Here is a 26,451-nt window from a genome sequence, read left to right as displayed (position 1 = left end):
ATGGTAGCCCAGGTTTCTTTGACAGTGGCCTTCAGCTCATCTGCATTGTTTGGTCTCTTGTTTTTCATCTTCCTCTTGACAATAGCCCATAGATTCTCTATGGGGTTCAGGTCGGGTTAGTTTGATGGTCAGTCAAGCACACCAACACCATGGTCTGTAACGAGTGGGGCGGGGCCAAGAGATGTGGGAACGAGCGAGGCCGGTAGAGTGATTGGGAAATGAACGACACATGCGACCCACCACCGGTCTCGAGTCCCACAGAGGAGATGGAAGGATATAAAACTGCAGCGACGACAGTGAAGGACGAGAGAGGACCAGGCCTGGGCGTTTAGTTGTGTTTCCTTTTTATTTGTGTGCATCAGTCGTCCGTGAGGGGCTGATGCGCTGTTTTGTGTTTATTTTTGTCATTAAAGTTTTGATTGTGAAAAAAAAAATTATGGTTCCCAGACGCACTGCTGCTCGGCCCTCCACCAGCTGGGTGATATCCTCCGCGGTGCCTGGCGGTGGCACTGGACGGCCCTCGGCGGACGGCACGACACTCCTCCGCCGCCCGGTGGAAGGCGACGGCTCCTCCGGTTTTGGGCAGCCATCAGGAGTCCCCTGTTCCCTGCTCCTCCCCGTTCCGGCGGATGGCTGCAGGCTCCGGCCCCCTGGCGAACGGCGCCGACTCCTCCGCTCCCTCACGGACGGCAACCGCCACTCCACATCAAGGGCGGCCGGCAGAAGTCGCTTATTTCCCAATCATTCCGCCGGCCTCACTCCTTGTTCCCACGTCTCTCTGCCCCGCCCCTTCGCCACATGGTCATGTAGCCAACTTTTGGTGCTTTTGACAGTGTGGGCTTAGTGCCAAATCCTGGAGAAAATAAAATCAGCATCTGCAGTGACTTTGGTGTTCAAAAAACACAATGGACCAACACCAGCAGATGACATTGTACCCCAAATCATCACAGACTGTGGAAACTTAACACCGGAGTTCAAGCAAATTGGTCCATGAGCATCTCCATCCTTCCTCCAGACTCTAGGACCTTGGTTTCCAAATGAAATACAAAACTTGCTCTCATCTGAAAAGAGGACTTTGGACCACTGGGCAGTCCAGCAGTTCAGTTCTTCTTCTCCTTAGCCCAGGTAAGATGCCTCTTAAGTGTCTGTGGTTCAGGAGTGGCTTAACAAGAGGAATACGACAACTGTAGCCAAATTCCTTGACACGTCTGTGTGTGGTGGCTCTTGATGCCTTGATCGCAGCCTCAGTCCATTCCTTGTGAAGTTCCCTCAAATTGTTGAATTGATTTTGCTTGACAATCCTCATAAGGCTGCGGTTCCCTCTGTTAGTTGTGCATAATTTTCTTCCACACTTTTTCCTTCCAGTCAACTTTCTGTTAACATGCTTGGATACAGCACTCTGTGAACAGACAGCTTCTTTCAATGAATGTTTGTGGCTTTACCCTCCTTGTGAAGGGTGTCAGTGATTGTCTTCTGGACAACTGTCAGATCAGTAGTCTTCCCCATGATTGTGTAGCCTAGTGATATCCAATATCCAATATCCAAATATCCAATTTTTTGTACAATTTCTAGTTTTTCATGTCACAGTTTTAGCTTATTATTTGTAATTGAAAAGTAGTTTTAATAACCATAACATGCAATAAGAGCCTTTGTGGAATTATTATTATTATTTATTATTATTTTTTTTTTGATGCATTAAATTTTAGAATGATTTTCTAATGAATTTTAATGATGTTCTAATGTTATATTATAAAGTTATTTTTGTTTTATGTAGTTATTTGATCTCCTTTTACAAAACATAAAACAGTCAGTTTGCAAACTGTCCCTTCGCACAACCTGATGATAGTTTGTGAATGACTTTAACACGCAAATGGTCCTGCATTGGTGGTATAAATGGCAGTATTAGGCATTTTGGTTGGTCACCTACTGTATTTAACCTATTATTAGTGAATGAGTGCTATGCATTTTTAAACTTAAGCATATTCTGTGGTTGCACTAGGTTATGGAATAAAGCTAGCAGTAATTTATGAAGAAAACAACAAATCCCACAAAAAGGAAACCACATACTTTACGGTTAAACCTTCTTCAAATATTGACTGTGGGTTTGAAAACAGTCAAGAGCTTAAGCTGAATGAGTTGGCTCATCTGGGACTGTCAAAGAGCGGCCCATCACAACAAAAGCACATGGATATAAATACAAAAAAAGAAAATAGATGGGAAGCACAGGAAATATTCTGTGGTGCGGTGTTGATGCATATATAATTAATATTAATAATATTAATATATATGTTTTTTTTTTTTGTTTTAACACTAATAATAAATGAGGCTCAATCATCTATTAACAAATGTGCGTGTTTATTTTAGCACTTCCGTCAGTGAATACGCAGCCTGCGAAACACTAAAATAAATATCAAAGAAATAATAAAGTTCAACAAGTAGCCAAAATAAGGAAGTTAAATACATCATCTGCAGGACATGAGTGGCACGGTGCTTATGGGAGCGACACGACAAAATACTAGAATTATAGAATTCATTATAATCAATCGGTTATGCTACACTGGATGCAGGACTACACAACATAAAACCCCGACAGTAAATTGTCTCGTACTATTTATGAGGTACTGACACAGAGTTCAAATGTCCTGGATAGACACTAGACAAACCTATTGCGATGCGGTTAGGTTTAAGCCTAATTGCGATTAGGTCCACTGAAAAAGCCTCATCTGTTTGGGAAGGTGTGCGCGCAGTCAGCAGAGGCTCACAAAGCGGAGACAGGTGAAAGTATAAATTCCGCTGGTGCATTAACTCCTCATCTGGACACACTCTCTTTGAAATAGGAATCATTGCCACATTTATTGTAAACATCTTTCATTTATCATTGTCTCATTTGTATTTGGCCAGTTTAGAGAAACTAAGGCCCAATCCCAATTCTACCCACATGAAGGGGTAGGGATGTTTCGATTCTCTTTTGGTTGGAGGGGTAGGGGTAAAGGTAAGGGCCAGATAGCCCTTCAAATGAAGATTTTTCGGGACCACACTTCAAACAAAGGGGTATGAATTTTCTCGGAAACATGGCTGCTACAGCGAACAAAAAGACACATAAATGTAAGCTTTTTTGGCATAAATAAAGATTTTAACGAAAAGTGATCATTTGTTTATGTTACATTCAATTGTGAGTTCATATTAACGGTCATGTTACTCAAAGACATGTAAGCAAAAAATCCCTAATATTTGCTAACGTCATATCATTACAGATTGCATGATAGTGCCACAGCATATGTCTGATCAGGGCGATAACTGCCCTAGACATTGATCCCCCCAATAATTAGAAATCGCTAAACCATTTTCTCAAATATTGCCTATTCGAGAGAGAAAGAGAGAGAATTTGCGTCTGTGCGTTTATCTTTTTAGAGTGAGTTTACTTAAAAACAGCGATTGTATCCTCTCGTCGCCAGAAAATATAATGTAGCGATTCAGTATTTAAACTGTATTTAAAAAAAAATATATATATATATATATATATTTTCTCCTGGATGTGTGAGCTGTGCGATTTCTGATATATGTGTGTGTGTGTGTGTGTGTGTGTGTCAATAAGCAGCTCATTAATACAGAACGATAATTAAAGGCTCTAATGCACACCAGTATATGTGTGCATTGAAAGAGCTAGACGACGTATGATGGCATGTGACGTCAGGGTAGTGGTGTCCCAATCCTTAGGGGAATATTTTCCCCTAAGGGGAAGGGGAATGGGTACAAAATAGAATTGGGATTGGGCCTAAGCCTCACCAAACCTGACCAGACAGGCATTTGCGATCACAGGAACTTCAAGACACTTGTACAAACGTGGATCGGAGACTTGAATGGAGATGACACCCAGGGTGCGATTTGCCAGGGGGGATGCGTGGGATTTCCCCCTTTCTGGTCAATGTATCCCTGCTGAATTATTTTTATCCCCGGTGGGGATATATTTACCCCCCCCTCCCTCATAGTGATCAGTGCTACTACACTAGTGGTGAGACGGATCACAAAACTTATCACGGATCTGTGGTTTGATTAAAGTCAAATTTGGCTGGCTCTGATATAACTGCCGTGCAGCATTTCTGTATTCACCACTCTGCAGACTTGCTCAATGTCCCGCCCACGGCGCTATCTGATTGGTTACACCTCACGAGTAATAGCCTATCAACACTTGCGAGACGGTTGAAGCCGGTCCGCTGGGCAGTGGAGTTGCTAACTTGGTGACTTTGTCGCTAGATTTAGCTACAACCTTTTTCCCAAAAAAAGCGACTAGTGACAAATCTAGCGACTTTTTGGGCAATCATTATTAAGTCTCTGAGACTCTCTGGTGCTGCTGCACGAGCACGAGGTCTCTCTTTCCCCGGCGAGCCTCTCTCTCTGCTACTGCAGTGTTCAGCCAGCGAGCGCAGAGAGGAGCAGCACTTTCAGTTAAAATCCTGTTTCTTATTAACAGCTTTGGCTAGGCAGCACAGATAAACATCTGGGGCTGGAAATAAATTAAGAAATTTTTTAAGATAAATTCCACGAAGTTCGTAAGAATGTTTCTTAAGTGCAATTCTTGAAAAATTCTCAAATATATTCTTAAGAACATCTTTTTAAGAACATTTTCTTCTTAAGAATTTTTTTTTCTTTTTGCCCGTTTTCAATTACCCCAGAGTGATGCGCGGTGACGCACTGCCAAGATGGCAACGGCCCACTTTGCCTACTTTTGGTTTTAAAAAGCTCTCTTCGGAAACCTATGGGTGACATCACGGACACTACGTCCATGTTTTTATACAGTCTATGGTTTTTGCGCTCTCATCTGAGTGAATGCTTCCAGTATTTGAGTCTGCACTTCTACAGCAAATGTGTCCTGAACATTCATATACGCTGAATATTGCCAAAGATTATGTATTTATAAGCTAAAATTAACGGCATTCAATTAAAGCTCTCTATCTGACTCATTTTAGAGTTGCTAATGAGTTTTGAAGTCAGGAAAAAGCTGCGTCTTACATAGGCTAATCATGACCGACCATGTTTACATTAACAGTCATCGCTGTCCCTTCAGAAAACTCGTGCACATCCCTAGTCCTCCTATATGTATTATAAGTAGCTGTTGTTGTAATGCTTAAAAATTAACAATAAATTTGAATTAACCCAATAAATTAATTAAATTATTATTATTGTTTGGGATTTAAGACAAGTCTGGGGCTGTCCTAAATTTAAGAAATTATTTGATATGATTTTTAAGAAGATTTTAAGAAGAACAATCTTAAGAAAAAGATAAGAATATTCTTAAGATTAATTTTTGGGAATACAAAATATAAAGTTAAAAAAATAAGAATAAAATGGCAATTAAGAAGAAATTTCTTCTTAAGAATGTTTGTGAATTCAGACCCTGGACCCCATAGTGACTAAACTAGAAGAGGGTACAACAAGAGAAACAGATGAAGAAGATCTAATGGCACTTTTCCACTACATGTTCCGGCTTGGTACGATTCACTTTTGGGGGGTTTTCCACTGGGCACAGTACCTGGTACTTTTTTTAGTATCACCTCGGTTGAGGTTCCAAGTGAACCGTACTGTTACCACAGCGTGACGTGTAAACCACTGATCTATAATATAGAACTGGATTGCTCATTACGTCATGAAAGTGAAGCCACCACGCCGCCATATTGGTAATCCCTAGTGTGCGTAAACGTTCTATTGAATTAACAGGAATTTGTATGATTTTAATGAAAAAACATCACCTAACAAGTCAGCGTTTATAAATTTTAAGTATTTCTGTGCATTATTACAATGCAAACACCCTAGGCATGTAAACGGTTATTTTTTTTATGTCGGGAATTTCCCTTACTTATTAAAAAGCTACATTCATTACAGTAGCGATCATGAACACGATAAACATCAGACTAACATGACCTCAACATATAAAACAAACAACAAAGTGCTCATTCTGAAATCTGAATTTATTCAGAGAAATAACTGACTAACGTTATATACAGCACAGATTCAAAGACACAAAGCTTTTTTTTCCAAGATAGTATGTTAAGTTTTTAATATCACTATAGAGCAATATTAACAACATGATTGTATTCATTGTAATATATTCAAATCCATTTCCGATACTAATACGTTCATGTTTAATAATTCCTGAATAATTATGTTCATAAAGAAATAGGCTATATTTTGTGTGGGGATCAGTTAACGTTACCTGTGTCGTCAGTGCGCATCAGACACACCCACCTAAACAATTTAAATATATCGATTATCCTGTCCCAAAAGACCGTAAACACTGCAGAGAAAATCTGAAGTAAACATTAATTTATTACACGTAACATAAAAACGAATCCCGTTTGACTGATTTGCTTCAAATCGGGTGATTTCAGGTCAGCGGTTTGAATGTAACGTGCTCTCTGCTGGCAGGGATTAGTAAAATGGCGGATCGAACACTTCCAGTGGCTTCACTGTCTGTTGGCAGTTTAGAACGCGATGAGCGATCCAGTTATATATATAGATCAGTGGTGTAAACTCTTCAGATCACGGATTGGCCAGAGAGAATCTTCACTAGCTGTGTCATACGTGCGACACAAACACAACAGAACTGCTGGATTTAAATCAGCACAGCCAATGAAGTATCGAACGCAACTTTTTTGAATGAACACACTTTTTTTAAAAACCAAAATGTTTTGTTGTCTATTGCGGAAGTACAGATGTTCCTCTCATTGATAGCAGAGGAGCAGATCAAGCGAGAGCTTTATGGGGTGACACGAAATGAAAATGTTTTGTTTTTTTGGCAGTAGAGGCGGCGCAACTATAACAACATGTGAATAATCCCGCCCACTCTACAGCAATACCTAACTGCAGTGGAAACACAAACCATGCCGAGTCATACCACACAGTGGAAAAGCGCCATAAAAGAAGCCTACACTTCGAGGTGTAGATATGAAGGAAGTCGAGAGATACGAAGGTGCAAGAGTGTGAAGAGCTTTAAAAGTGAGAAGCTAAATCTTGTATTCTACTCAATGTTTAACAAGAAGCCAGTGTAAATGCTAGAACAGGAGAGAAATTCTTGATGGAGGAGGTTCTGGTAATTATACAGGCAGCTGGGTTCTGGACCAGCTGAAGATTATGAAGGAGTTTGTGAGGTAGGCTAACCCAAACAAAAGAGAGTTAAAATAATCAATGCGTGAGGTGACTAGAGCATGAACAAGAACGGCTGTGGAATTTGAGCTGAGGAATGGACGAAGATGACTGATATTCCGATGGTGGAAATATGCAGACCGAGTAATATTGTTCACATGCTTTTCAAAAGACAAAGTACTATCAAGGACGAAACCCAGACTCTTAACCTGAGAAGATGAATAGCTTATAGAAAAAAACACCACTGTAAGACACTAAATGTCAAGTTACTTCAGGTGGATTACAACAAATTACGGACTTAATTAGCTACAGTCTCTGAGTCTATAACAAAATGAAAAGACACTTCCCTTAAAGCTTCAGATAAAGAGTATGGCCTATTTCAGACACAATGTGTTTTGATAGCTTTCTTTGTTTGTCAGAGTATGACTTGAGTATATGTGTGTGTGTGTGTGTGTGTGTGTGTGTGTGTGTGCATGTCTGTGTGTGTGTTGTAAGTTAAAGGGGTCAAACCATAGCAAAGCAGTGAGCAGAGAATGAGTGAAGCAAGTGATTCTTCTCTGTTGTGTATGTGTGAGTGTGAATGAGAGTGTGTGTTGACTTGTGAGTATACATTACACATTGCAAAGCTATAATGGCTCATGAAGTTGTAGTGCTGGCCTGAATGACATGGAAGTCTGGTGAAACATGAGACAGAGATCTTTCAATGGAATTTCTAAGTAAAGAACTTGTCAGGGTTTGGCATCTCTTTAACATTACTGTGATGTCACACTGGCTTCTGGTTGGCCAACTTTGAATTGAATTTCTCTGACATATTATTTGGGCCGAAAAAAAAAATATTTTGGTCCTGCACTGACAGTGGACCGACCCTGGAAAGGTCTCAGGTAGATAATGGTGTAAAATCCCAAACTGCAGAGAGATTTTTGTTTGGTAAATGTCCATTTAGCAAGTCAAGAGCAGCTGTTATACAAGAAGATGCAGAAATGATTCATAGCAAATTACGCACTAGGGTACAAGTATTTTAAAGTTATAACATAGTATTTCTCAAACAACCATGCAAAAATAAGTTGGCATTCATCAATAATCTGTCCCTGTAATCATAATTTGTGCAAACTGGAATAAAAGTTGTTGATGTTTTACTGCCACTAATAATTATTTCAGCTGGAAACCACATTATTTTTATGCATACATTAGGTATGTTTTGCAAAAACGTAGGTGGAGAGAAAAATGTTTCCAGTGAGCCAATGTTGGATTACTCCCAATGCTGTTAATAACCACTTACTATAACACAAAAGACATATCTGTTTACAAAATTTGGAGAGATTTGTAATGTAATCGAACACATTGCATCCTAGACAATGTCAAAAGACTGTTCATTCACCTCTCGATAAAAGACTCCATAAAAACCATGATTTAAACTTGGATAAGGCCAACATATTCATGCAAAATGTGAAGAATGTCTCTTGTTTGTCTGATATCATTGCATTCTGACGATCCGATGACAGCTACTCCCATCTCAGCGTGTCTAGCCGACATTTCTTGCTGGATGAAGAAACATCACCTTCAATTCAAATGTGCCAAGACAAAACCGCTTGGGGTTTCAGCCTAACCCAACACTTTATCTCAATTTCTCCACCCAGCTAGGCACATCAACCACAACACTAGAAACTTGTTTGTGGGTAGATTACAACTTTGAGACGAGTATGCCAAAAAAGTAAACACAGTCATACCCATTGAGTCCAACACAAACTGGTCCTGCGTGACTCCCAGAGGAGGCTGAACACACACCGTCATTTTCGGGCTCTGCACCGCACCACGACTCTTTATTTTAACCTGAGAATAAAACACACGTTCAGGACATACTGTATCACCTCAGCATTATAAAAAGCACTACAGGCTTCTATTACACAAGAAAACCTAATATTCTTAATAGACATCAGCGTTAAATGAGCTGTAACCAACCTTGACTGTGACAGAGGGGACGGGCATGCCATTCATCTCAGGTATGACAGCACACTGTGAGAGAGACCATCACAATGCAATCACACACTGTGTGCTCATGAGACAGAAAAGTGTGTGTGAAACAAAACAGTGTACACAAAATCGGACAAAACCTTGCGTTGAGGACATCTTCAAAGGTAAAAATTATTAATAAAGCATTTTTTTTTCTATTTCGGTTTGAGTTAGTCTGTAGTCATTAAAGTACATTTTACAAGAATTTCGTATCAAACAAAATTGTGTGTGTGTGTGTGTGTGTGTATGTGCGCACGCGCAAATGTAACATAATCTCATGTAATCTTCATATGTATAATAATAAAGTATCAATCTTTAAAATCCTAAGCAAAATATGACAAAAGCTTTCTTTAGTGACATTCAGGGAAGTTTTCTTTCAGCAGTAACTTTTGAAAATGTAATTATAATGAGCTTCATATAAAAACAGCAGAATTATATGAATTCGATAAACGTGTTCGTTTGCATTAGTACCGAGACTTCATCCAGGTGAGATGAGACTATGGCGGTCAGAGTGAGCTCTTCCTCAGTCTCTGCCTTCGGGAGAATGTCTGGAGAAAGAGCACACACAAACACACAGAACATTTTACGTACCGTATTTTACGGACTATAAGTGGCACTTTTTTTCATAGTTTGGCTGGTCCTGCAACTTATAGTCAGGTGCGACTTATTTATCAAAATTAATTTGACATGAACCAAGGGAAAACATTACCGTCTCCAGTCGCGAGAGGGCGCTCTATGCTGCTCAGTGCTCCTGTAGTCTACACTGAAGACACAGAGCGCCCTCTCGCGGCTGTAGACGGTAATGTTTTCTCTTGGTTCTTGGTTCTAAATAAATGCGACTTATAGTCCAGTGTGACTTCTATATGTTTTTTTCCTCGTCATAACGTATTTTTGGATCGATGCGGCTTATAGTCCGAAAAATACGGTAGATGCAGAACAAGACTTGATTTTATTCATTTATTTTCAGAAATCTAAGTCACATTTTTTATAATCTGTAATGTACTTTGAGTTATATTGCAGTGTGACTTCTATAATGAATTAAATTAGTGTCATACCTGCAAAGCTCAAACAGATATGCATTGCCACATAGCCTATCATTTGTAGTATTACTAACTTGACATCACTTTTTTCTTACACTTTGATAAAATATTATGTTAAATGGAAAGAGCTGTTTAAAACCCCAAAGGCTCGCGTTCAATTTGGCATAATTTTGAGATTTGCAAGAGGCCTTTAAAGGTACAGGTTGTAGGGCCTGCCACTAGAGGGCGCACTACCAAAACAATAACAATCGCGTGGTTTGATTAAGCTGGGAAGGAGCATTGAATAATGGGATTTGTTGTCTTCTACCAAACCACTGACAGCTATCAATCAGACGGAAAGATAAAACATTATGATTTAACCTGAGTTCAACGATATGCGCAAGTAGATTAGATACAAAGTCAATGCAAAGACACGATCAGATGGGTCTCCTCGCACGGGTCTAGAGACACGATGCCCAGCGTTTGGTGTATATGCCCCATAATACAATAATAGCATACATTTCTGTTAAGATACCATTCAAAACAATTCACCTGTCCAGTAAAACACAAGCGAGATCGGCATCTCTTTCTAGTTGAAGTTTGTCGCGAAGCTACTTCCGCATTTGTCCACGACACTGTTGTCATGCGGTTTCTACGTTAGTAAAGGCGGTCACAAAGGGTAACGTCACTGACAGGCGACTGCACTGTCACTGTTTAGAATGGGAATTTTCTCATGATTTACAAGTAGTTGAAAACATTAGAGATATTGTTAGTAATCAGCTGGACAAAATATATAACACTAGCCTAGTGGTTTTTGGACATTTTACTGCAAATATCTTACAAATTGTACCTTTAACTGTTAACATCTATTAACATACACAGCGTGAATTTATATGTCTAAACTCTGTGCATCATACCTTGGGTTTTGGTAGCCTCGCGAATAACCTTTTGCAGCATTTTCATCTCTGTATCTACTTCATCATAGTTGACCTCTCTGGCTTCCACTTTAGGTGCAGTGAAGAAGGAGGGGTCAGTGCCCATGTAAGAGCACTGGAGATGACCGTCAGAGCTCAGAGTCACCACCAACCCCTTCAGTTCCCTGAAAACACACAACACCTTTCAACGCATGTCTGTCTTTAAACAAACAATATCTTCTGCTTAGACTACTTACGGTCTCTTACTTCCTGATCACCCAGGGTTGGTGAACTGATGGTGAACTTTTAGTGGACTAAAAATATATTCTTGTGAATTACTTGTATAGTATATGTCACGTTAAAATATCAGGCATTACAATATTTTCCTGACAGATAATAACAGAGCCTGAGAGGAAATTGATGGCTTATTCAGTCAAACTGATGGGTAAGGAAAATTTGTAGAACTAGCATTTATTTGAAATTATTCGTTGTGTTCCTCAAACGGCCAACCATAATTTAAAACAGACTCGTCTGGGAAAAGATACATATTGGTATGCATCTAATTTGGATGGCTTCTATTAACATATGAATTTGCACCAAAATGTTTGATTGGAAACATGGGCTTTAACCAAAAGAATCAACACTAAAAGATGGAAATTGTTTTCTTCTGTCTTGATAAGCCCATCTGATTATTTGTTGTTATTCTAACTATTTATGATTGTATGGTTAGCTGTATTTTATTATTTCTCTCTATTCTTTAATGTAGTAAAGTTTGAGAAAGTGAAGGTGTGAGTGGTTATGTGTGTGTGTGCTAGAGACGTGAAGCCCAGCAGCTCATCTAGATGGTGCTGACAGATGCTCTTTTAATGTGAGGCCAGTAGAAGAGAGACAGGACGGACAATGGCAGAGTGAGTGAGCTGTGCGGGATGGCCAGAGAGACACTCTCTCTACAGACGTATCTGTTACCTCTACATATGAGAACCACTCTAAGCAAACAGTCCCACAAACACTGAATGCTTTAAAGAGACATAGCACACACACAACCATGAGAATGATGGCATATACCACACACAGCAGCTCATATTCAGTCTAACTTGAGATGAAGAAAGATTCATTTGGGCAGCGCACACTTACGGGAAGTTAGCGACACGTACAGCCACAGGCACACAGGACAGCTGTGCGGCCCACTTCAGCGTCACATCCTGGTACACCAGCAGCATGCTGTTATGGTTACACATCAGGATGTTGGTGGAACCCTCAGAAACTGAAGACAAAGCCAGAGAGAAGACAGCTGAGTATGAAGGAGGAAGTGTGTTCAGATGGTCTGTGGTCTCTGGGCCCCACATGGAGTCAATGCAGTAGTTAAATAATAGACTGCATCCCCTTCCAAACCACCAGAAGATGTCCATCTCTCACTTTCCTACAAGCCAACAACCTTCTCAGCAACTCACACATAAACACACATCCGCAAAGGGTCAGCCAGCACACTTTCTATGTGAATTCTGTCCTTCACTGATATGGGCAGTGACAAAATGCAGACTTTAAAAAAAAAAAACTATGTATCATTAAATCATTAATTCAAGAGATTAATGTGGGTTCAGCCAATAACAAAACATGACACTGGCTACTCCATTAAGATATTTTGTAAATTTCCTACCATAAATATATCAAAATTTAATATGTGATTAGCAATATGCATTGTTAAGAATTCATTTGGACAATTTTAAAGGCGATTTTCTCAATATTTATATTTTTTTTGCACCCTCAGATTCCAGATTTTCGAATAGTTGTCCACTCCTAATAAACCATACATCAATGCAAAGCTTATTTATACAGCTTATTATTTTACCAACAAATAGTTTTTCTTGCTTTAAGCATAAACAGGAGGTTTCCATGTGCTATAGATGTTTAAACAGCACAGCATGACGAGTTAAGGGCACTATGGATCACCTGATGCGTAGGGCAAGAAACAGCTGGGGTTGAACTCTAATTTCTTCATGAAGCGGATCTGACCATTATCCTTGAGACAGAAGATATTTCTCTCCCCCAGCACAAAGATGGAGGACATCGTTGAAGATGTGTTGGGAACACAGATATCTAGAGCCTCTTCTCCTAACACCAGTGTCCAGTCCGCCTGAGGACAAACATACACACAGTCATATCAAAATGAAAATATCCACACTGGAAACAGTAGCACTTTCAATCGGAAGGAAACACACCGTCAGTCTCTTCCCTGAACTCTTGTTCTGCTGATCAGAGTCTTGTCTGGTGTCTGCATCTGTGGCTACAGCCAGTGTCTCATACCTGCATTTAAAAGAGAAGACCATGTTAACTGCACCAATTAATCTAAACACACAGACACTGGAGATTGTTCAATGCTTCAATATTCACATCACCAGAACAATGATGCACTGAACTAATTCTGACATAATCTGTTAAAATGGCATTAAAATAATTGTTTTTGTAATTATTTAGTTTTAGATAATTATATTTCTATGTTATAGACATGTCCAAGGACTTCCTGAAGGGTTGTAAAGGTTGAAAACCTTACATAAAACAAACAAAAAAATAATAACCATTCATTTAATATCTAGTTCAACCCCCTGAAGTGGATGATGGACCTCCTCGATGGAGCTTCTAGGTCAACTTAGAACCCTATTATTGTTTTGTCTCAAAAGAAGAAGAAAATCCTGTTTTGTATTTGCAATATGACCCCAAATTTCTACTGAATTCCTCTAGGAATGTTGGGTGGGTTTGGGCAAATGTTTATAGCAATGAGAAACAGCAGCGATTATTCAGCTTTGAGAGCATGTTGGGTAATGGTGTTCACGGTGTGCATGTGTGTGTGCGTGTGGATGTATGTGTGCGCACACATGTCTTTAACAGATCAAACGCTCTATTCAGAAATCACTGACAGTCCTCCAAAGCTATCAGCAGGTCATGAGGAGTATTATGAGAACCAAAGGCTCTGCTGTCTGACCTCAGCTCAGATCTCCATTTTCAACAGCTTTAGCCAGATTGTGAAGATCATATTTCATTCTTAAAGGTTCACCTAAAAAGGAAAATTCTATCATCTTTTTACCCTCATGTTGTTCCAAACCCATACGACTTTCATTCATCTTCGACACTGAACTGAATATTACTGAATATATAACGGACTGATATTTTTAATGAAACCTGAGAGATTTCTGTCCCTCTTTTGAAAGTCCATTCACCCAAAACTGTTGTTCAAAAGAACATTGTAAACATAATCCATATGAATCAATTGGTTTAATTCAGGTTTTCTGTTTTCAAATTAATTAACATATTTACTGTTTTTTCCGGACTATAAGTCACACTTTTTTTCATAGTCTGGCTGGTCCTGCGACTTATAGTCAGGTGCGACTTATTTATCAAAATTAATTTGACATGAACCAAGAGAAAACATTACCATCTACAGCCGCCAGAGGGCGCTCTATGCTGCTCAGTGCTCCTGTAGTCTACACTAAGCAGCATAGAGCACCCTCTCGCGGCTGGAGACAGTAATGTTTTCTCTTGGTTCTAAATAAATGCGACTTATACTCAGGTGCGACTTATAGTCCAAAAAATACGTAATTGAATCTTTTATAGTGGTTGACCGATATATCGTCAAGGCCAATATATCTGCCTTTATTTGGTGTTTTTCAAATATCAGCATCGGCCAATACGTTTTTCTGCTTGGCCGATGCTGATATTTGAAAAACGACAAATAACGGCCTAAATATGTGTTCGAGGCGGGACTTTTATTTTGACTGCGCTAAAAATGTCAGCCACTGAGAACACAGTGCTCACACGCTCCCTCTTGTTTACTGGTGTTGTTAACAGTTCTGTCTAATACAGATAGAAGTCTGTCTAATAATCACACTGTTAAACAAAGGAATTAAAATGTATACAAAAAGTATTATAATGATTGCTTTTATCTAATTAGTAATAGAAAGTCAAACATTGTAATACTTTCTCATTTGCCGTCAGCATTAAGCAAATATGCATTTATATCATTAAACAAATCTTTGAATGACTAATGAATATTTAATTTCTCAAACCTTGCAAACTTGGTGGAATCCAGCTGTGAGATCTTGTGAAGTGTTTGTACATATCCAGCATGATCACGTGTTCTCTGTGTGACAGTCGGTCCATGTGAATTGAAAGCTTTAAACTTTAAACTTGTGAATTCAATTTATGCTGTGCTTTATGCATTTGCCCACTGTCATATTAATGTAATTTTCTCTGTGTGCTTTATGTAAAATGAGTGTTCTCCTAGATAGTATAAGTATGTTTATTTTTACATATTTATTTTTTAATCCATTGTCAAATGATTTAATTATTTTCCTAAAATTTGAATTAAAATAAAAATTATATCGGCTTTATATTAGCTATCGTCCCCCTGCTTCCCAAGATATCGGCATCGGTATCGGCTGTCAAAAACCAATATCGGTCGACCCCTAATTTTTTATTCATATATATAAATACTGCACAACACATATACATAGAGCCCATCAAATATGGTAATCAGAAACTCAACTGTTCTTGTCTGACATGCAAGAGTCAATGCGATTTGTTAAACTGAATTGAAATTAATTTGAAAAGTTTACAAACTGTACAAAAAAACAAGTATCCAATACACTTTTATAAAAACTGCAGAGGATAAAAAAAACACAATAAAGCCAATGGCTTGTGTCCATTGCAGTCATCGCTGCAGAAATATATAGAGAAATATAAAGGCTATTACATTTACATTTATTCATTTAGCAGACGCTTTTATCCAAAGCGACTTACAGATGAAGACAGTGGAAGCAATCAAAAACAGCAAAAAGAGCAATGATATATAAGTGCTATAACAAGTCTCAGTTAGGTTAACACAGTACACGTAGCATGGGATTTTAAATAATATAATAAATAAAAAGAAAACAGATAGAATAAAAAAAAAAAAAAACGAATAGAGCAAGCTAGTTAGAGGTCTTTGCACATAATAGAATACAAAAAGATTAGAAAGGTAGTTAGATTTTTTTAAGAATAGAATTAGAATAGTGAATAGAATAGAATAGTTAAAGTTAGAGGGTCAAATAAAGATGGAAGAGATGTGTTTTAAGCAGATTCTTGAAGATGGCTAAGGACTTGAGTTGGGAAGGTCATTCCACCAGAAGGGAACATTTAACTTAAAAGTCCGTAAAAGTGACTTTGTGCCTCTTTGGGATGGCACAATCAAGCGACGTTCACTTGCAGAACGCAAGCTTCTAGAGGGCACATAAGTCTGAAGTAACAAATTTAGGTAAATGGGTGCAGAGCCAGTGGTAGTTTTGTAGGCAAATATCAATGCCTTGAATTTTATGCGAGCAGCTATTGGAAAGCCAATGATAAAATTGATAAACAGAGGTGTGACGTGTATTCTTTTTGGCTCATTAAAAATTAATCTTGCTGCCACGTTCTGAATTAATTGTAAAGGTTTGATAGAACTGGCTAGAAAACCTGCCAAGAGAGCATTGCAATAGTCCAGCCTGGAGAGAACAAGAGCTTGAACAAGGAGTTGTGCAGCATGATCCAAAAGAAAGGGCTTGATCTTTTTGATGTTGAATAAGGCAAATCTGCAGGATCTGACAGTTTTAGCAATGTGGTCTGAGAAAGTCAGCTGATCATCAATCATAACTCCAAGGCTTCTAGCTGTTTTTGAAGGAGTTATGGTTGATATGCCTAACTTGATGGAAATTGTGATGGAATGATGGGTTTGCTGGAATCACAAGCAGCTCTGTCTTGGCAAGGTTGAGTTGAAGGTGATGGTCCATCATCCAGGAAGAAATGTCTGTTAGACAAGCTGAGATGCGAATAGCTACCGTCAGATCATCAGGATGGAATGAGAGGTAGAGTTGAGTGTCATCAGCATAGCAGTGGTATGAAAAGCCATGTTTCTGAATGACAGAACCTAATGATGCCATGTAGACAGAGAAGAGAAGTGGTCCAAGAACTGAGCCCTGAGGCACCCCAGTAGTTATATGTTGAGACTTGGACACCTCACCTCTCCAAGATACTTTGAAGGACCTATCTGATAGGTAAGACTCAAACCATTGAAGTGTGGTTACTGAGATGCCATTTGCCAGTAGGGTTGATAGGAGGATCTGGTGATTAACCGTGTCAAAAGCAGCGGTGAGATCAAGCAGGATAAGTACTAAAGATTTGGATTCTGCTCTTGCCAGTCGTAGAGCTACAACAACTGAGAGCAGGGCCGTCTCAGTTGAATGTCCACTTCTGAAGGCAGACTGGTTGCTGTCAAGGAGATTGTTGTGTGTGAGAAATGTAGAGACTTGTTTGAACACAGCTCGTTCAAGTGTTTTTGCAATTAAAGGAAGAAGGGAAACTGGTCTGTAGTTCTCTAAAAGAGATGGGTTGAGGTTGGGTTTCTTAAGTAGTGGAGTTATACGTGCCTGTCTAAATGATGAGGGAAAAACACCATTGTGGAGGGAAGTGTTGATGATGTGAGTGAGTGCAGGTACAACTGCAGGAGAAATTGCTTGAAGGAGATGAGATGGAATAGGATCAAGCGTGCAAGTTGTAGGGTGATTAGAAAGGATGAGTTTTGAGACTTCTGCCTCAGAGAGTGAAGAATAAAATTAAAATGACAGAAGAATAAATAACACTATCTCCTATCCAAATACTAATTTTAAAAATATAAAATAACAATTTCTTATCTAAACATACAAGAAACAATTTACACCCATATTACATGCTAACTAGCATTACTAAAAAGCCATTTTTTACAGCTCTTTTAAAACTCCCCAAGTCTTTTATTCCCTTTATTGACACTGGTTATTTATTTCATGCAATTGCACTAACTGGTATATAAAAGCATATTTTTCCTCACCCAACTTCTAAAACCCCTACCACTACCCCTAGTATCATAAGAATGTCATACACAATTTTAAAAAACACTCTTTTTTTCAACAGTTAACAAATCCAGCTCCTTAAAACATTCACTGTGCAAATGTGTTCGAGGATGGTCTTTCAATTCTAACTCATTTGGTTTGAGCCATTTGAAATTTGCAAAAATCTTTCATACCTTGGGAACAACTACTTTACCAGAAAGAAGTAGCATAATCAAAATAGGGTTGAATCAGGGCCCCTGCCAACAATTTGAAGGGATAAACATCCAATAAGTCAGCTTGCCTCGCGGAAAACCTAAATTTACCACATACTTTCGTAAATACTTTCTAGCCATAAAATCACCTGTTAATTTATTATCTGTTAAACAACCCAAATAATTTACAACATTTTTGACTCTATTACCACATCAGTAATCTTAACCAAAAAAAAAAAGTATTATCCTTCTTTAATTTAATTTGAGAAGCAAAGAGAATGGCTTCATATACAGAGAAAGTTTATTGTCCAAAAACCATTTGGACATCTCTTGTTGTCATGTGTAAAGCTCAAGAATATTTGATTAAAAGTTATGTTATTATTTTAAGTAAGTTATTAGTTTAATTTAGTGTCTATAACCAGAAACAATACATACAACCTGTTTGAAGCTTCCAATAAAATAATTAATTCTACACTGTGTTTATGAGAAGAACATGAGGCCATCTTTAAAAAACCTGAAACTAAACTGTAAGGGGACATGCCATTGACTGCTAAGTAAATAACACTGTAAAGGTCCAAAAAAGTATGAAAGACATCAGTGGTTCAACCGTAACGTTAAGAAGTGACGACAATACTTTTACAAAATACAGTGACAAAGCCTCCCGGTTTTCATCCAAAATATAATAAATTGTGTTCTGAAGACGAACAAAGCTTTTATGGGTTTGAAACGACATGGGGATAAGTTATTGGGGTGGAATATCCCTTTAAGATATTATTCCATGGAGGAAGAATTCAATAAGAATGACTCTGCGTATGTAAGAATATGGCCAGTGACTATATGGACAATTGGTCAGGGAGTGAATTGGTCTCACCTGTAGCACTCCACCTGCCGTGTGGAGGAGACCGTGATGAAGGAGTCTGTGCGGATGCAGTAGCTCAGAGGGCCGGGCAACAAGAAGCCTGGCAGGAAGCGACCAAAAGCATAAGTCTCCTGCTCAAAAAACATCAGCATCCCATCCATGGACTGGATACAGATGAAATGATGACCTGCACAACAGCACAGGAAATATTCAGCTGAGACAAGAGAACAGAAAAACATACTCAATAGTATTATGCAGCTTTGTTGTGCAGATAAAAACACCAACAGATTTACACAGTATTAAACTTAAAGATTAAATGTTAAATGATTAGCTCTATACAAAAGTGCCTTTAAGACAGGTCAGTTCATACTGTCTTTTTTTTTTTGCAGGTATAGGATATATGTAATGCTGCTATCTACTTGAACGGAAAAAGAAAGACAGAGAGTGAAAAAATTACCACTGTATGCATACAGCTCTGTTTAAGAGGTAATGGTTTTTCAGACAAAAAACTAAAAAAGTCGACCACTAAAAAGCAAAGCTTCATGGCAGTATTTGAAAGAAAGTACAAGATAAGATTATAGTGATAATAGTGCTATCTACTTGAATGGAAAAAGAACAATATCTTCAGCTGCCATATTAGGAAATAAAACATTTCTTAGTCATATGTCTGTTGCTCTTCTCCCTTTTATACTATCTAGGCTCTGACATGTACAGATCCCATGAGACTATTGTTTGATGAGCTCCATCATCCAGACTGTGCTGCTCTCATGTGGTTGATATGAGAACTTCACACAAACAAAAGAAATCTCCGGACTCTGAATTTACAGGCAGATGTTCACTGAGACAAAAGGGAGCATTAAGTTTCAACTATTTTGAGACTGGTGTAAATAAGAATGAACGTACAAGTAATATTCTGTTTGTTATTGCAATAACATGAAATAACAATAAAAAAATGTCCCTAAAACATTTATTATGTTAATTTCAACATTTACTTATACATTATAAAAATCAAAACTATCAAACTATTCCATCACTCTAACTATCAATTATGTATTACAAGATAAAGACAGAAAAGGCAAAGAGAAGAGAATGTTTCATGTAAAAAGAAAACATATATATATATATATATATATATATATATATATATATATATATATATATATATATATATGTATAGAATGAGATGCATTATGTGTGGAATACAGGTAATATCAATTACCTGTGACACCCCCAAATGGCCCATACGTCATGTTGCAAGCTGTTCTCTGCAGGTTGTGTTCATACACCAGTCGCAGCTGATACTGGTCACCATGTTCAACATTCCCAGCAGTACCTGAGAAACAAAACCAGAACAAAAACTAAAAAAGTCGACAGCTAATAAGCAAAGCTTCATGGCAGTATTTGAAAGAAAGTACAAGATAAGGTAGTTCTGAATATGTGGAAAACCAACCTGACACAGCATAGACAGACAGCTTCCTGGGGTGAAGCACTGCCAGATGGAGCGACTCTGAACAACTAAAATACAAGAAAAAGAAAGAAAAGGGAGTTAAAATATATATACATAATGCCTTCTGTATCATATTTGATACACAGATTTCTAAGGCCTCTATATTATTGACATTAGCAAACAATGCTCAAAAACAATGCTGGCATCTTCTATATGCCTTCTGTTGTCTGATTAATAGTTTATAAAAAGGCCTTTTATTAATATTCTAAAAACGTCCACCTTCAGATCCATGAGTCTTTTCACTGTGAAACCTTTGCTGTAAATTTAAGAATTACTTTTACATTGTAAATATATTTCAAAATGAACATTAACTGGACTGAGGCAAATTAGCTTTACTTGATTGATCCATTTTTTTTGTTGTTGTTGAAAAAATAATGTTAAAATGTTAAAAATCAGGATTAAAGGAACATTTTCTTTGTTCATTATATTGCATTGCCCCCATCATGAAAACTACAGAGCTTTGATCATAAAACTACACTCACTAAAACCCAACTTTGAGTCAAATATGGACTAACCCAACTGTTTCATTAAATTTTTTTAATTAAAGTTTAAACCCAAAAGTTGGGTTAGACAGTTTCTTTCTCAAGTGTGAAAATCTGACTGCATTTGCTGCCTATAACATCACAATAGACAGACATAGTATGAAGACAGTATAAGAGAACATTATAGAGTGCTAATCATAATTAATGTGGTAGCATCATCATTTGGAATATGTGTGTTTAGTATTAGGCAGATAATAAAGACTACACAAGCCCTGTGCTGCACTTCCCTTGAGTAGGGAACACAATAGGACTTGTCTTGAAGCTGCAAAAATATGAGTGAAGTATCAGTGAAAGGACTTGGTAATCCTCGGGAAAACACCTGATTGGTATGATTTCTTTCATTTCTGGTAATAAACATCATTCAAAATTAAATAAACTTCAAGAATTCAGAAAAAAATAAATGTTGGTTTCCAGTGGATGATACGTTAGATAGAATGCTTTATCTAACTTTTATAATTTTGATTGACTGATTAATTTCAGATTGGTAAATGTACTAATTCTGATTTTGTAGCGATGTGGTTGGTAGTGATGATTGCTGTAATATGAATCTGAGCATGTCACTCATAATGGTAGAGATGAGACTTACGAGACAAACTTGCCCATCTCCACGTGAATGATGGGATCAGGAAACTGAACTTCCAGCAGCTGGGCGTCCGCTTCCGTCTGTTCATCTGGTTTAGCAGGGTGTGGTGAGAAGATGCGTAACATCCCCATAAAACTGCCCACTACAATCTTATCTGGATTAGAGAACAGGGGAGAGAAAGAACAGAGTTTGGTTCAACAATGCGAACCACTCGAAAGTCTGTAAGTCTCTCTTTAAAAGCTTCATTTTCATGTGAAATTCACTATAGTGTCTAACCTGACGTAAATCCAGGGATGTGTTTCCAGTACAATGACGTAACTCGCTGCTTCACCACTGTAGTGCACTGCATTACTGGAGAATTTAACTAGCTAGTCATGACTGTTTCCTAAATTTGTAGTAACATGGTCGCATCGCGGTCATCTGAACCAGTTTGGTTAAAAAACATTGGACTGTTATTAATGACATCATGCACAAGTGGTGAAGTTATAACTAAAAAGTAACTGCGAAATTAATCACTTATTATTGTCATATTATTAGCTCATTTACACAAACAAAAGAGAGCGATTTTTATCACATTAAAATATATATCTTATATTGTAATAATACTAGTGCTGTGAAACGATTAATTGCTACAAAAATAAAAGTTTTTGTTTACATAAGTATGTGTGGTGTTTATATTTATGTATATATAAATACACATACATGCACGTATATATTTCAGAAAGAAAATGTGTTTATATATTAAATATATTTATTTATTATATAAATTATATGAATATAAATATATGCATGTAAATTCATGTAAACATTTTCTAAATATTATATATCTGTATACTTTTACAAGTTGGTGTGTGCTAAACGAAAGACTAAAGAGCTTGAGGAGGATGGTGATCATAATGAGGAGTTTACTGAATATCAACTGGGAATGACAGACTATACACAACACATTAACATCAATAGGATAAGTTACAATAACAGCAGTACAATAGACATTCACACTAGGTTAAGTTACATGCACAATACTATCTCTGGTTAACATGCACATTCAATCACGGACGAGGAGGAACTGAACAGAACGGGTATTTAAACACACAGAAGGTAATGAGGGAACTGGAAAAAGGTGGGGTATAATCAATTTACCAAAACAAGAAAAGGAAGGTGACCAAATGAGGAAACAAAAGTTCATTAACGTAACATATACTGTATGTGTGTGTATTTATATATGCATAATAAATACACAATAGACACACACACACATGTAATGTAAACAATAACTATTATTTTGGATGTGATTATGCATTAAATAATACATAATATTATCTTGTAAAAATAAAAAATTAGCTTTTAGTATTCATGATAATAATTAATATAATATAATATAATATAATATAATATAATATAATATAATATAATATAATAAAAGTATTAATAGAATTGTTATTATTAGAGTACCTGCCAAAAGTATAGAAACATTAAAAATCTTAATGATATTTAAATATAGCCTATCACTTGTGCGCACCAAGGCTGCATTTATTTAATCAAAAATAAAGTAAAAACAGCAATATTGTGAAATATTATTAAAAATTGAAAAAATATATATATAAATATATTATCAAATTTAATTTATTCCTGTGATGTAAACCACATTTTCAGCAGCACTGGTCAAGTTTTCAGTGTCACATGATATTTCAGAAATCATTACAATTTGATTTGATGCTCAGGAAACATTTTTAATTATTTTCAATGTTAAAAACATCATATTTTGTGTGGAAGTTTCAGGATTCTTTGATAAAAACGAAGTTTCAATGAATATCATTTATTTGCATTTATCAAATATATGTATTACAGTACATTTATTAAAGTATTTATTAAATACAAATATTTTGAAACATTTTAAATGTCTTCACACACTTTTCATCATTTGAATATATGAATAACATTTTTAATTTCTCTCTCTCTTTTAAAATCACAAATGTCTGAGTAGTATCATTGTTTCCATAAAAAAGTTAAACCACAAAAACTATTTTTTAACATTGATAATAGTGAAAATGTCTCTTGAGATGCAAATCAGCATATTAGACTGATTTCTGAAGGATCATGTGACACTGAAACTTTCTCTTTGTAAACAAAAACAGATTTATACATGAATTAATGAAAAGTTACCGGCTGAGCAACATGTTTCAGCGATGATTCTATTTGCATTTGATGCTTTGAACTGTTTGAATCCTTTTTAAATGTTCTGCAGATGGTCCCACAAGCTCATTCAGCGCATGATTCACGTGGGTCATGATTTTAGGTTGAAAAATCATTACATCCCAGGGTGTTAAATATAGCCACATGGACTCAGGAGTACTTCAAAAACCGCTGTCATTACCACAGTCTGCTGCTGCATCAAGAAATGTAACTTGAATCTCTGTTATGCAAGGATAAAGCTACACATCAATTATATGCAGTGATGTAACACTTATATGGAAGCATCTAATGGGATTGTACAGAGTCTTTCATGGGAAGTCCAAGGTTAGACAATGGACTGGACAAAAATTTGGAACGCAAAACTTTAACAGTCAGTATTCTTAATTCTTAAATGATTAAAAATTGAAATTAAAAGGTCAGTTGATGTGACCGAATATTTAACATGTCTCTGTCCCAACTTTTTTGGAGTGTGCTGCACCCATGAAAAAAATATTTTAAAAAAAGTTGGTCAATGAATACATTGCAAATCTTGTCTTTGTACTTCTGTCAAGAGAACGAAACAATGACAGATTATTGCATTTTTTTAAAAAGTGTTCCAACTTTTTTGGAATTGGGGTTGTACTACATGTTAGCTTGTTACTCAAGAGGTCAATTTAACTCATACTAACAAAAACTATGCTTCTAACCACAGGTCGAGAGCTTCAGCTCAAGCCACACAGATTGGCAGTGCAGTCTGCGAATGCTTGTACAAACTGTGGTTTTGGGAAATGCCAAATCATTGAACTGTTGTAACAACAAAATTTGTGAGCAGAGCTGCTACAATGCTTTTGGGTAACACATCTCAGTCAAAAATGTAAATGAGCCATGTAATAAGTAATCTAACTCACCATATCCACTTCCACTGTTATCCACATCCCCGACACACAGACAGCCCTGGTCAAACTCCTCACCCTCGCCCAGCACTGATGCCCACCAATCACGAGCCTTGAATAAAGACATCCTGAAAAGAGATAAGAGAGGTGTCATTTACTTACTGTATAAACACCAATCATCTGTCTGACTCTTCCAAATCCTTTAGTGCTGTGACAAAAGTGTTTCACCCATGTCTGATTTTCTGCATTTTTGCACATTTTTACACTGCATGTCATTAGATCTTAAACGAAAACTAATGCATGCATAAAAGTGAACCAGAAGCAAAAAATTCATTAAAGAATGTGCCCCTGTATGAAACAGTGCCTGAATTAGTAACTGGATATATACCCCATCAGCATCAATACTCACAACCAAACAATTTCCTGTAGGCATTTATGGGTATTCTCACACTGGAAGAATTTCAGCCCACTCTTTCTTGCAGAACTGCTTCAGTGACTTTCAAGCATGAGCTGCAGTTTAAGGTCCTGTACAGTTTCAGTCATTTGTAACTTCCACTACCAGAATTGACATTTATGAGATTCAACTTAGATTTATGTTTTTAAGATCAGCTTTACTTTTCATTGTATATATAACTTGGCATAAGAATGACAGTTCGGCCCAATCCCAATTGTACCCCTTAGCCCTTCCCCTTTCTCCTACCCCTCCAACCAAAAGAGAATCGAGACACCTCTACCCCTTCACGTGAACGCGAGAAATGGAGGGGTAGGGGTGTCTCGATTCTCTTTTGGTTGGAGGGGTAGGGGTAAGGGGAAGGGCCAAATAGCCCTTCAAACAAAGATTTTTCGCGACCACACTTCAAACGAAGGGGTATGAATTATCTTGGCAACATGGCTGCTACAGCAAACAAAAAGACACTGTAAGCTTTTTTGGCCTAAATAAAGATTTTAACGAAAAGTAATCATTTGTTTTATATTAAATTCAATTGTGAGTTCATGTTAACGGTCATGTTATGTAACGTCATATCACAGCATATGTCTGATCAGGGCGATAACTGCCGTAGACATTGATGGGGGCTAATCCCCCCAATAATTAGAAATCACAAAAAAAAAAAAAAACTCAAATATTGCCTATTCGAGAGAGAAAGAATGTTTTTAAGAAACAAATCCATCATTAAGGCATTTTAAATGTAAACCATTGCTTTCGGTCAAAATACGAGTCTATACTACATAGCAATGCCTCCCATGTGGTTCTGTCACATTAAATCTACCAATGGATTACAATTGTTTTGGACTGTTTTCACTTATAAATGGTGCTTGATCTGTGCATATGGATGAAGAACTTTAGCCAGAAGAAGTATTTTAACCGAAACTGAACTCTCATTCTGACGGCACCCATTCACTACAAAGGATCCATTGGTGCTTCCAGAAGTCATAGATCCTCTTCTGACTATTATTAATTCCTCATTGTCATTAGGATATGTCCCCCAAACCTTCAAACTGCCTGTTATTAACAATCTCATAAAAAAACACAACTTGATCCCAAAGAACTAGTTAATTATACACCGATCTCGAATCTCCCTTTCCTGTCCAAGATACTAGAAAAGGTATCATCCTCACAATTATATTCCTTATTAGAGAAAAATGGTATCTGTGAAGATTTCCAGTCAGGATTTAGACCGTATCATAGTACTGAGACTGCTCTCCTTAGAGTTACAAATTATCTGCTCT

General features: G+C 37.3%; 1 protein-coding gene across 3 annotated transcripts in view; it reads right to left on the bottom strand.

Moving 5' to 3' along the window:
* LOC128030060 (protein PTHB1) overlaps positions 1-26,451 on the bottom strand; it is a 149,967-nt gene that overhangs the window by 117,117 nt on the left and 6,399 nt on the right. For all 3 annotated transcript variants that reach the window (XM_052617536.1, XM_052617535.1, XM_052617537.1), the window contains exons 2-13: positions 24,739-24,851; positions 21,662-21,812; positions 20,477-20,541; positions 20,246-20,359; positions 19,039-19,213; positions 13,303-13,387; positions 13,034-13,217; positions 12,218-12,347; positions 11,087-11,268; positions 9,622-9,698; positions 9,100-9,153; positions 8,868-8,970 (exon numbers count right to left, since the gene is read on the bottom strand). In XM_052617536.1, the coding sequence (XP_052473496.1) occupies positions 8,868-8,970; positions 9,100-9,153; positions 9,622-9,698; positions 11,087-11,268; positions 12,218-12,347; positions 13,034-13,217; positions 13,303-13,387; positions 19,039-19,213; positions 20,246-20,359; positions 20,477-20,541; positions 21,662-21,812; positions 24,739-24,850 (1,432 nt within the window). In that variant the 5' untranslated portion in view covers position 24,851. The remainder of the gene's footprint in view (positions 1-8,867; positions 8,971-9,099; positions 9,154-9,621; positions 9,699-11,086; positions 11,269-12,217; positions 12,348-13,033; positions 13,218-13,302; positions 13,388-19,038; positions 19,214-20,245; positions 20,360-20,476; positions 20,542-21,661; positions 21,813-24,738; positions 24,852-26,451) is intronic.

Source organism: Carassius gibelio, chromosome A16, assembly GCF_023724105.1.
Source record: "Carassius gibelio isolate Cgi1373 ecotype wild population from Czech Republic chromosome A16, carGib1.2-hapl.c, whole genome shotgun sequence".
NCBI lineage: Eukaryota > Metazoa > Chordata > Actinopteri > Cypriniformes > Cyprinidae > Carassius > Carassius gibelio.
The sequence above is the reverse complement of the archived record's forward strand: the minus strand, read 5'-3'. Positions and strand labels throughout refer to the sequence as shown.